General features: G+C 41.8%; 1 protein-coding gene across 1 annotated transcript in view; it reads left to right on the top strand.

Moving 5' to 3' along the window:
- The window catches only part of aff2 (AF4/FMR2 family, member 2), a 145914-nt gene that overhangs the window by 114974 nt on the left and 17671 nt on the right, over positions 1 to 13269 (top strand). Inside the window, exons 11-17 of the mRNA XM_062393311.1 lie at positions 4546 to 4666; positions 5494 to 5599; positions 5699 to 5834; positions 6237 to 6452; positions 7245 to 7452; positions 10210 to 11271; positions 11374 to 11489. Coding sequence (XP_062249295.1) covers positions 4546 to 4666; positions 5494 to 5599; positions 5699 to 5834; positions 6237 to 6452; positions 7245 to 7452; positions 10210 to 11271; positions 11374 to 11489 — 1965 coding nt within the window. The remainder of the gene's footprint in view (positions 1 to 4545; positions 4667 to 5493; positions 5600 to 5698; positions 5835 to 6236; positions 6453 to 7244; positions 7453 to 10209; positions 11272 to 11373; positions 11490 to 13269) is intronic.

Raw genomic sequence — 13269 nt, 5'->3', positions numbered from 1 at the left:
GTTGCCAGAATAAAATAGGCTAGAGAGCACTCAACTGAAAATCCCATTGAGAAGAAAAGACACTCAGGCTTTCCTGTAACTTCACAAGCCGCTGTTCAAACAAAAAACACAAACATATCAGTGTGGGGAATGTAGACTCGTCTTGTGCTTCCAGTCAATTTGATCTTTTGGCAAATGAAGGGATGATATGAAACGCCATAAAAAGGCAACCATCAAATTTATTAAATGTCCCTGTGAACGATTTTGTCTATTATGTACAACCCATTGGAGATGTTCTCTCGTGGAGAAAAGGAAACATTTTATTTAGTAAACATCCAATAATCAAACAGCAGAATTCATTCCTTTTCCCTTGCATGGCCTTGGGTGCTGGGCTCGGGGGTCATTTAAGTCCAGCACACTCAAAAGCCCAGATCTTATCCAGTGTTACGAGCAGTAAAGACGAGTGAGAACAACACACTTCTACAGAGCACACACACGCAGCTGTTGTTTGCACTCACTTTGATTTCTTGCCAATGTCTCATCGACAATGTGGGCTAGGCCACCGGGGGAAGTGATCAGTGTTAAAAAGCAGGCACACGTCAAACAAGAAAAGGCTCTGGATAAAAGAACAACCTAAATCAAGAAGCAGTTGGACTGTATCTGTGATTAACTGGCTGCACTGGCTGCAACTCCCCTCCCAATCAATCTGGATTTAGTCAATGAGAATCCCAGAACCTTTTTTATTTCTCTGTTTTAGTTCATGCCTTTGTCTGAAAGATATGAACCCAGGACGGTCACTACCTTTGAGGACATTTTTCCTCTGAAATATTATCTTGAATACTTGAGGGTGATAATAACCTTGGGGGGGTTGCGATGCAGTTTGAAACTTTGGCAGTTTAATGGATGGTTTATTTATATTGGATTTTCAAGTATTTTTTCTCTTACTTTATTTAAAATTTCTGGCATTTCTACACTTTTTAAATGTACACATTGGAAATGCGCATTAAAATAAAGGACAGAAATGCAATCAAAATTGTCAGTTTCTTAGAATATAAACTATTATTTATTGCAATTGTGTCAAAGTCTGTTGAGTCAGGAAACGTAATGAGTCTTCTCTACATCAGAGAGCTGCTGCTGATTCACAGGACTCCTTTCTACCCACACATCCAAAGATACTTTAATGGCAGAGGGGGACACACAACTGATGTAGACAGAAGTCCAACATGTCTCTGCTGTCACAGAGTCTATCTGCAGTCCTCCAGTAATCCATGTATGAACGGACTGTTCACTGTGAAAGACTGAAACAATGTTTGACAATCCTGATCCGAGAAACATCACATCTCAGTGATTCTTAACCAGCATTCTTCAGACTTCATCCCATCTTTACATCTTAATGTTTTACTGTACGGCCCACAGCTTTACTGTCCTGGTTCCTCCTCACCAGTCTCAATCTCATTTTCAGTATCAGTCAGCTGTTGTTGGCAAAAAGCCTCTGATAAACCCCCACTCCACACTACCCGCCCAGTAAGTAATGTCAGACAAAGTAAGCAATAAACTCAAGATGGAATTTAAGATGGTGTCTCTTCTGAGGCTGTGGTGGAGGTTCCCCGGAGGGGGCAGGACAGGAGGCTTGCATCAGCATAGGCTGAGCAGGTGGCCCACGATAGCAGAGTCAGATCCCTAGTCTGCTGCTAGACACCAGGGAAACTAAATGGAAACTAGCAGGCCAAAAGCAAGTGAGAAGACTTACATACTGCAGACTGTAATTTTGCAAGATGGACGTCAGATTTGTCATGTTTAGGACAGCCTGTCAGTATTTCATGTAAAAGGGTTTGTTTTTATACGCTTAAGATTTTAGGATAAAATTGCAGGCTCATCCAACGCAGGTAGAAGCAGTACATAGCACATAAAGAGAAATTATGTCGCGAATTTTCCTCAAACCCAATTCCGGCTTTATGCCGCCCAGGTGAAGATTGTGCCTGATGGTGCAAATACTATCAGGCACAATCTTGGAATGTGTTAAATTAAGTTTATGCCCCATTATGCATAATGTCGCTAATATGCCTCATACCTTAATTGTATATCTACTGTATATGCTATATTGAAATTAACAATCTCCACTTAATTTAGCATCTGTGTGATAGCCAAAAACACAAATAATATATATATTTTTATATAATTGGATATTAATTCAGGCTGTAAGGGGTTAAAGGCTGGTCAAAATGATGCTGAACAAAACAGATTGATTAACAAAAATACCTTCACATACCCACTTAATACGAATACAACTTAAACAATGATCTCTTATTATGTAAGAGGAGATATCCCTTCCACTTCGGTATCGTCCATAGTTGACTTCTTGACTCTTTGCCATGACGACACGCCACTGCTGTGGTTATTATGAAATGATGTGGAACACACATATTCAATGTTTCCTTTCTGGAGAGAAAGCTGAATGTCATGATTGATAAGTCACTTTTATGGGAATCAAATCTCTGGCCTTGCTTGCTTTTGTCGTGGTGTTGCTTTCCCAGCCAGCTTTTTTTATTTTGAGTTCTTAAGAGTTCCTGAAGCTGTGTCACTATGTTTCCAAACACACAGCAGTGATTAAATGGAGGACGGCCTACACAAAAGTGAAACACAAACACACACCATGTAAACAGGGAGTTTGACTCATCACGTTGCCAATACTGTTTCAACTGTGATGTTAATGGAGCAAAGTGAGGTGAACATTTAATTGAAATCAAAGGAGAGATAAAGAGAAGAGATGAGTAATGAGAGAAACAGGCCAGAGACTGCATTCATACAGTATCTGTCACTGTGTTTGTGTGTCTGTCTGTATTTTTGTCTTTATGTGTGTGAGTTTGTGCGTGCAAATGTGTGTGCGTTTGCTTGTGTGTGTGTTGCCCGAGGAACAGTTGATGGATTTGCTGCTTGACTGCTCACACAGATTGGTGTCTGCTGTGACGGCAGCCTTGAACTGAAATTACGTGCACGCTCTCTCTCACTCTCACACACGACCATCAGACACAGTAACACAAACAGAGACCTACACATAATTGCAATGTCTTTGTGTGCGATCGTGTATGTGTGTATTCCTGAGTTCGTGAGGATGAGCGATTGTGTTGCCTCTAGGAGGCCATTTCAAAGTGCTGCGGAAGGATGGATGATCACCAACCGAAGGCCAACCAAAGCACCAGAGAGCATGAGATGATTGAACTGGTTCAAAGTGCCGTGTTCATGCATTCATTAAAAGCAGTTTATTAAATTCCGTCAGTTGCTTTCTAATTTTCACTGAATCAGGAGACAAGGCTGGTTTTTCTATATATTTACAACTGTAGGGTGTTTCTTTAATTAAATTCAAGGACTCAATGATATTGGCTATAGTTTGTGTAAATAAGTCATTTTTTTATGCTTATTTGATAATGTGGGATAAAATGTTCCCTCCTAATACGATCAAAATATTGTAATAATGTTTGTCTAGAAACTTGTAGTGAAAATGTTTATTTAGATTTATTAGGTTTTTTCCAATGGACGAAAGTGTTAAGGGTATTTTTGGAGCTGCTGGCAGGTTGTGTTGTAAACAATTGTAATACAGAAAGCTTTACCAGACTGTACTCTCTGTACAGTACTGTTTTGTAGTAAAATGAATCTGCAGCAAACAAAGACTATGTACACTATATGGGGTATTGAAGCAGTTGTCATTTTGTATAGCTATACAGTAGATCCATCTGCGATGTCTTTGCATTGTGCTTGTCCAAATACAGTCAAAGAAAGACCAATTCTCATCCAAAGCTCTTCTGAAAGAAATGATTGACTCTAGTGGCTGAGACCTTTCGGTCGTAGAAAGCTCAGATTAAAGGACAAGAGGCATCGGGTCTATTGTTGTTTTTAGTTTTGGAGAATGGAAGGTTGATGGAACAACAGTAGACTGCAGTTAACTCTCACAGTCCATGGGCAATACTCAATATTTGAAATGCTAAAACAATATGTGAATCTCTGGCGTCCACTAATCAGAAGGTTGGTGCTTCCTCGTCTCCTCCAGGCCACACGTCAAAGTGTCCTTCAGCTGGATGACACTGATCTACAGTCAGTTTATGAGTGTGTGAATTAGAAGGATGACCTCCCTTTGAGTGGTTATTAGGAACGAGCAATCTGATGATCATTTATTTATTTATTGTATATTCCGAGATTAAATCAGATCAACTACATCCTGTCGTGAATTATAGGGATTCGAAGGATAAAGAAAAACATAATATGGACTGATTGTGTATACTGATATATGCATAGTTCATTCCTTTTCTTCTCAGTTTAGTCAGATAGTGCTGCAGTGTGGATTATTAGAATTACCAAAAAGCAATTGAGAGTGTGGGTGTCCCTGTCTGGACATATGAATATGTACTTACTTGTTGTCACCTCAAAAATAGTGACAGTGACAGTGTTCATGGATATTCTTTTTACAACATCTAAATGAAGCTGGTTTAGTTTTGTTCCATTTTGACATGTTGATTTTCTTTTTTTTGTATTCCTCCTTCCCTCTTTTCCATTTTCCTTTCTATACAAAAGTGGTGCATCAGGAAACAGCAGCAGTGAATCAGAGAGCAGCTCGGAGTCGGACACAGACGAATCAGGGAGCAGCTCCAGTGACAGTGAATACAACCGGGCCTCACGCACACACACACCAGAGGTAGGATTTTTGTGGAAGAAATAAATAGAAAGTATTATATATCGATTTCTGTTTAGGCATCAGTTTCATCATTAAGTAGACGCTGTGGCTCAAGTAAGTTTTAACCTAACAGAGGGAATAGGAAGTTCCCATCACAACATAGGAGGGAAATTAGTTTATATTCATTATGAACCCTGATTTATGGATTATGCCACTTGCATCTATATATCTCTAATTTGGAGACAACAAATCATTACTGTCACCATGCAAAGTCTTGTTTATTCTGTGAGTCAAAGGCTTTATTGATTTTACAGAAGAGATTAAATTCAGCAGTCCATTAATAAAAGTAAAATATTGATATTGTATGTAATTTAGGTTACATTTCTTGAAGAGATTTCATTGGCTTGTTTATCCGTCCTGATTAACACTATTCTTTTCACTTTAAGTGTGACTGCCTGTCCATTGAATGCTCTAATGCAACTGATGAAAACTGAATCCTAACATTGTTTATCACAGTATTTTAATGGATCTATGCTTCCTGGTTTCATACACACTGGTTCCATAACATGATAACAATCAACAAAACCAGAAACAATGAACCAAGCTGATTTAAAAACAAATTTCTATGTGTGCAAAAACTAAGCATGATGGTATGGTATATATGGTATTAATACATTAACTGATTCCTTCTTTGATTGCATCAACTTGAAACTGCATGTTCCCTTGAGTTATCGCACAGTCAAATCTATGAGGACATGGCACTCCAGATTCAAATATGTTACAGAGTGTATTTATTTATTTTCTTATAAAATATTCAGTAATCTGTAGAGGTTTTTTTTTCCTTCTAGCCCGAGCCCCCGTCCACCAACAAGTGGCAGCTGGACAGCTGGTTGAACAAAGTCCAAGCTCAAACCAAACCTCTGGTTCCCCCTCAGCCAGAACTTCATGGCACAGGTTGGTAGATAGGGAAGGTGTTTTGTGTCATAGATAAGATCGACAGAATAGATTTAAAAAAGTTTATCTGAACTAATGAACTAATGTTCTGCTGCTTAGGCTCCGTCAACCAGGGTCCAGGGAGTGAAGCACCAGGAGTGGGTACAGCTGCGAAGGCCAAGCCCTGTGGATCCATCAGCACCCCGGTTCCAGCTGCACCAACAGTGGAGCACAAGGATACAAGAGGAGCCTTCTGGTATTTGCTTGAAATATTTGCCAAAACAACTATTCAAGTAAAGTAGCAAATACCTCAGCCAAGTTATAACAACTGAATGAATTGAATTATTCTCTGAATAACAATGAAAATTCTGAAATAAAATCACACCCTGATCAAGATCGCCCCAAAAATGAATACGTTCTTCCTTGGGCCATGACCCTTTCCTCCACAAAATGTCATGGAAATAATTTTTTGCATAATCCTGTTAACAAACAAATAAACAAACAAACAAATGCAGATGGAAGCATTGCCTCCTCGGTGAATGACACAATTCGAGTTACAAAATGACAGGTGGTGGAACAAAATGTAGGCAACAGCATGCAAAGACTGGTCTCCATCCATAAAACCCATGAAAGAGAAATCATGTCTTGCTTTTCGCAGCCCGGGCAGAGAGAAGGCCAAGGCCAAGCTCAGCCAGAAGGCCTCAGGAGAGGGTCAGAGGTCCAAGATGAGGCTGTCACCGGCCCTGCTGTCTGGACCAGAGGTCACGACCCCGAGGAGGACCACCACAGGAAAAAAACAGCCCCGACGGACAGAGAGGTCAAACAGTGCCGAGGATAATCAGAGCCAGACATGGAGCAGAGTAAACCAGCACAGGTACACCAGGAAGGAAACAATGTTTTCTTAAAGCTGCATCCTAAAACCACATATTGTTTAATACTAATTTCTAATGCAAAATTATTGGTGATCTTTTGCTTACAGCAATAATCGGTTGCTTTTTATCTTCCATCTAAAGGAAATGCTCTTATTCTTGTTAATCGATTAGATTAAATAATTTTCAGTCTTACAAATGAGGCAATTAAGACGATGTAGGTGCAAAGTCAATCTGATACTTTGAAGAGAACAGCTCAGTTCTTGTTTTGTCCTTTGTAACTGACGTGTTTTTTGTTAGTGGTGAAGCAGTTTCTCTTAACACCTTAGTACCCAGGGTTGTCACTTAGTGTTGAGAGCTAACAGAGGCTCCAGTGCATCTTGGAGCATGCTGGCAGCTCGCCTCTGAACACATCTGTTGGGGAAAATTTTCACTCTGACTAGAAGCTTTGCCAAACAGGCTGCTCAGCTTGACATTAGGCTAATGAGGAAAAAAGAACAAACTTCCCCCTTTTCTTTTACTCTCTTCTCCCTCAATCACTTCTCTTTTTCTCTATTTTCCCTCATTTCTAAGCTCTCCGCATCTTCCCAGTTCAGCTGAATACATGCTGTTTTCAATTATTTCATGCTGTCTTGTATATTTTTTTCATTTTTAAACATATTCGCCCCCTGGAGCTGACCAAGGCAATCTTCTACCGTTTGTCAATGTAAAACTTTGCTCAACAAAGCAGTGCCTTGCTCAAGGGGTGAATCTAACAGGATTTGTGACGCCTCCTCTTGCTGTGCTTCCTCCCACAGCAGCCCTGCAGCGAGAGAGAAGGACCTGTTGCCGTCCCCCTCCCTGGAGCACCAGAACCCCCCAAGGCCGCGCGGCAAACCCCCCAGTGGGAAAACTGCCCCCAGGAAAGAGCCTCGCGGTGGTGCCAACCCCAACAACAACACAGTGACTCCACCAGCAGTGCCACAGCAAACACCTGTGCCAATACCTGCCGTCAGTGTAAACCAGGTTAGTTTATGGGAGGTGGGACAGGCCTCTGAGAAGGGAGTGATTCCATACAATTGAAGTGCATGACTCAAGCACTGGAAGTCAATTCAAGAGCAAGTCCTACACACATTTGTAGCACATTGTCCATGTATTCTGTAATGATTACTTCATCTTACAGTCTCTGGATGATCTGCCATGAAGTCATAAAACTCCTCAGCATAAAAACGGTATTATTACATGATTATTATGGCTCAACACTGGCTGGTTTTATCGAACTATGGAGAGCGCGTGAGAGGGAGAAAAGAAGGGACAGAGAGACGGGACTGAATCATCGTCCATCGTTTTTAACCGACGAGTTAACGCTCAGTGGTTTTATGAAGATTGGGTAGTTTGAAGGAGAAAGAAAGAAGGAAAGAAGGAAAGAAAAGGAATAAAGACAGATAGAAAGTCACTTATACACTCAAATGACTTTGTGTAAGTAAGACATTTATAGAAAAGGACAGGACAAAAAAGATGATAAAAAGATTCTGCCAAATAAAAATGACAACAGCAGGTGAAATGTGTTTGGCAGTGGATTTGAAACTTCTTCCCACTGTCGCTACAGATTAAACCCATCACAAGCTGCATGGTTACAAAGACGATTTGAAAAACTGAAGGTTCTGCAAAAACAACATTTTTAAGGGTGTTAAGTAGAATAAATATAAATGTGTTCATACGCATGAGGGACAATAACAGCTGTCTGTTATATGGAAACAATTTACTTATAGCGAGGCGGTGGTCTAGTGGCAGAAACTTGGACTATGGGAAGAGAAGGTCTCTGGTTCGTCTCTGGTTCGACTCCACGGAGAGACAACAAAAGACGAACCTGGATTGATCTGCCCAAAAATCCAAGAGTCTCCCTACCCTGTCTAGTGCCCCTGAGCAAAGCACCTAACTCCCCCAACATCTGCTCCCCGAGCGCCGTAAATGGTCGCTCATTGCTCTGTGTGTCCTGCACCAGAAGGGTCAAAAGCAGAGATTAAATTTCCCTACCTGCATGAGTAACCCTGTGCATGTGTTTGGGACTAATAAAATGCATCTTAATCTTAATGACTCTGTGAAACCAAAACTAGCAAACTGCAGCTCATCTGTCATAATCCAAGACACGGTTAACAAAAACGTGTCAGATCCTGACATGTGCCACCTCTTCAACAGCAGTGAGGTGTGAGTTGTTATCACCGTGACAACCATAGACTGTATATTGAGATGGACTACACTGTTTGTATTAGTGGGACCTCACTACCACAGCTCCATTCCTTAATACTGTGGAGACTCTGGCTCCAAATGCACAAGATGCTGGCGTTCATATGCCGGATATTTTCACTTTGTTTCTGGACAGTAGGAGAAAGTGGAGGCGTGTCATTCATCTTTTTATTTACAGTCCAGGACGACATTCATATAATCTGCTTTGGAGAAAGTAAATAAAAGACAAAAAGGTTCTGAGGTCACGGGCTGCCATCTTACATCTTTTGTCCTTTATCAGTCTTTACACATATTCTGCAACCTGAGTGAGAACCAGCTGAGAATTCTCCTCTTTTGCTGAAGAAATTATAACCTTCCCTAAATTACCTGGAAATCAAGATGAGTGCTTACATCTGCAACCTGTGCTTTGAGTGCAGTCGCCACATTTGATTCGCTGCCAGTCTCTCTGTAGCTGTGCAGACCAGCTGGCAGGACAGCTAATGTTAGTGTCAGCACAGCTTCCCAAAAAAAAATGGGGCTGAAGACTTCTGCTCGAGAAAGGAAACGCTTCTGCCAGGAGTGTAAATAAGAATTATGCACAGGACCATTTTTTCCTTTCTTTTCTCTTCTTCAACAAAGCACAACGTAGCATTTGTAGGGAATGGATTTTTGCAGATGGCAACATGCACTGGATCGATTCCAAAAGCTTGAGAAAAACCCGTCGCCTTGTTGCTGCCAAGCGAGCAGGTTTTCGCGGGAGACTGGGAGCATTTGCGGTGCTTTCTTTGCTGCTTCTGCCTCTGTAGTTGTCTTTTCATGATGGTTGTACAGACACAGCACTGCAGCTCTTTGATCAGTTCACATCTAATATCAAGAATTCAGGGACATTTCACAATTTGAATTGAAAACAGCAAGATGGTGCAAGAGTTGCTTCTCTATCTACCAAGAAGATGACTGGTTATAAGCTGCTTTTAGACAGGCACTGAAATCCGGATTTCCCCCTGAAACTATCCAGATATGTGAGACTTTAAATGACATCCTTTTTCTGAACAGACCAAAATGTCTGTGATTTGGGTGTGATGACGTTTCCAACACACAACAGAAGTCTTGTACTACTCTGACTGTCAATAAATCTGTAATGAGCTGATCCTTTTAAGAAATACTATCTCTGAGTCCAAGGCCTCAAGTACAGTCGTACATTATGTGAGGGCCTTAGAGCTGAGCTAAACAGGGAACATGGGCTGTAAAGACTTACAAGTATCATACTTTACACACCAAAGTAAAGATTTACTATGTCATAGAAAGTTTAAAGAATTTAAAATAAGAAACTCAAACCTAAGTCTGTCCGTACTCATCTGTCAGACTCTGACATTCAAAATTTTGTATTTAAAAAAGAAGATCTTTTAAAGAGGTGATAGTTTAGCAAGCAAAGTGAATGGTGTGGACAGAACACAGCTAATGTGTATTTTGTTTTTGTCACATTTTCCTTACATGTTTGTTCATATAAATAATTCTGACCCATTTTTTTTTTTTTACTGTTTTTCATCTGTAAAGCAGGATAAGAGGAAACACCGAGGGCCCAGCACCAAAATCACACCCAAGTCCCGGGAATTTATCGAAACAGATTCCTCCTCCTCAGAATGCCATTCAGAGTCGGAGGAAGCCCTGAAAGCCCCCACTCTGCCGCAGACCACACGCCCTGCCATTAACACGCAGACTCTGTCCAGCACGCACATGCACACGCCTCTCCTCCCATGCCTTGGCCCTGCCAACAGTTTGGGGAGTCTGGGGACATTTGGAGGGAAAGGGCTGCGAGTCAAAGACAGTAGCAATGTGACCACTAATGGTAGCAGCAGTAGTAATAGTAGCATCAGCAGTGGAAACAATGGCAGCAGTAATAGCTGTAACTCCCTAAGCATTAGCATGATAAGTGGTTCCTTTGGTCCTTCTGTTCCTGATCCTGGAGGGTTAGGAGGACAGTGTAAGGACCTTGAGTCCATGTCACCACCTTCCAACACGGGGCACGAGGTGCCACTGTCCCCCCTTAGGGAGTACCAGGAGATCCAGAGTCTATGGGTGAAAATCGAGCTAAGTTTGCTCAGCAGGGTGCCCGGCGGCCAGGGCTCGGGGGAAAGACCCCGGGTGGGACTCACAGAAAGGGACGTGAGTGAGGGGAGGGACAGGGACAGGCAGGGGGAGAGGACAGGTGTGCCAGAGAGAGAGAGACCGAAGCAGGAAGACAGAGAGTGGCCAGGCCTGAGAGAAAGACAGAGGGCAACTAAAGGGGAGAGACAGGAGGACGAAAGTGAGCGATTGGTGCAGGACAGAGAGAGGCAAGGTGACAGAGACAGATTAACAGAGAGAGAGAGGCAGACGGATAGAGAGGACAGAGAAAGATTAGGGCTGGGGGAGAGGGAAAGGACGACTGCGAGGGACAGAGAGAAGGCATGCCTGGGTCTGGGGGTCCTGGACAACCCCCCTGTGCAAGAGCAGAGTAATCCCCGGCTGGCTGGGAGGACAGAGAGAGGAGAGAACGAAGGTAAACACAGGAGACAAGCAGCTGGGAGCACGATGGTCTCAGCAGAGAAACATGGCAGCAAGAACAAAAGGAAACACAAGGTGTGTGTAGAGATTTTTGTTGCATGTTTTTCCACCTTGTTACGTGCAAACACTTTTCTCTGCATCTCCTAACGCGTGTTCCCTGTTTGTCTATGGTCCCAGTCTGACCACACTGAGTCATCAGTCAACGGCAACAAGAAGCTACGACTGGACAAAGACTGTCAGCTCCTCCCACCATGCATCTCTCCAATACACAGCCACAAGAACAGCTCGACAGAGTAAGTGTTAACAGCTTCCCGAGGGACTCACAAGAGTACACAGTACTGTAGAGCAAAGTCATTAGGTCCCTCAGAGTCAACAACACAGACTCTTGAGACTTACAGTAGAAGATCTAAGAATGAAGGCAGATGCTGTATCAATATTATTCCACACACTGGCCAGAATGGAGCTCAGCCTTATCCTGTTATACAAGACAAGTTCGTACGATTTTTTTCTAGAACTGTTTAATTACATGCGTATCTTTCCAAGGCCCACTTGAGCCTCAACTCTTTTTAAGGTTCGGAAGTACAGATATAAAAAAAACTCTGGTTTCTGTGTATCCGTGTATATATGTTAAACGAAGCGTTATGATGACATCACAGTATACTTCATGCATGTCCACTGTTGCTTTGTGTAATGAGTATCTTACAGACACAACAACTGTGGTCATATATCCGATTCTCTGCATGTGGATAGCAATGCCAGGTCTAAGTGTGAAGCTAAACTTAGCATTACGGCACCACGTCACCACGTTATGCAGAGGCGATATGACTTGGACCACACCGTTCTTCTCCGGTATCTGATGAATCATTGAAGTAGACTTTATCGCCACCTACTGGAGAAGCATTCTTGTTTGAGCGGTTGTAATTTTGTCTTTTTTATGAAACAAATAAGCATTCTTAAATGCAGGTAAAAATATCCACTTAAAAATATATCTGCGGTAGTGTCGACAAGCCGTAAAAGCCAAATAATTTTTTCACTGTACAATGTTACTCTCATTTCTCGTTTATTCTCAATTTTTATTTAGCACAGTTATAAATATTACATTAAAGCATGTTATACAGTACAAGGGGGGGGGGGGGGCAGAAAACCTAGTAGGACTATTTTGAAGCCTCTACCGAAAGATTGTTACAATTTCACATAATTAGACAATACCAAAATGACATGCCCAAAAAATATGACGACCCACAGGAGTTATCAAATGAACAGGTAGAGCACAATAAAAGCATAACAACGACAACACTAGAATCAATACGCTTCTTATTTTGGTCTCAAAGCACAAAAATGAACAAACCACCTCACACACTGGAGGTTTATCATAACATTGTATCGTCAGTCTCTTTCTCCATTATTCACTTCACTGAATACCACAGCCTCGTGTGACTGGCACAGACACTCCTCGAGTTAATCAAGTTTACTGGAGAGTATTTTTAGGAGGCTTTGACGTTTTTAATGTGCCGATGAAGTCATTAAAGAGGTGAGTCCAATTCGCACTGTGACACCAGGATGACACAGTGTGAATTTGTGCTTTGCGTGTGAATTATTAAAAACATCCTAAGCTGGCTGTTGCTATAAATAAGCCTCGACGTCACCGCCTGCGCAGGAAACATTTTTTTTATAGCGTCTCTGTGTTGTGATAGAAAATACAGCCGGGGGAGGCGGGTGGGGGGCTGACCTGGAGTTGAACTCTTGACATTGTGTGGCAGACGTCTCAGTCTGCCACCAGAGTGTCTGTTCATCACCCAGCAGGCTTTTTATGGAAGTTGTAAACGGGATGATGAGCTCATTCTGCTCCGACTCATTCTGTCATTGCTAACCTGCCCCTTCCGACAGCTAACGTCAAGCAGCTTCCATATATTTGGCTATGTTTTGACAACAGATAATAAGATACGTAGATTACGTTTTTAGCCGAGGTTGGCTTTAACAGGGACAATATGGTGGCTTGAAACATTTAGTCATGATAGTATTTTTATAATTATTAATACATTTTTTAATTGCTACAAAAACGATGAGATGACA

Source organism: Platichthys flesus, chromosome 8 (assembly GCF_949316205.1).
Source record: "Platichthys flesus chromosome 8, fPlaFle2.1, whole genome shotgun sequence".
Taxonomy (NCBI): Eukaryota; Metazoa; Chordata; class Actinopteri; order Pleuronectiformes; family Pleuronectidae; genus Platichthys; species Platichthys flesus.
Note: the sequence above shows the minus strand (reverse complement) of the source record. Positions and strands in the feature narration are given on the sequence as shown.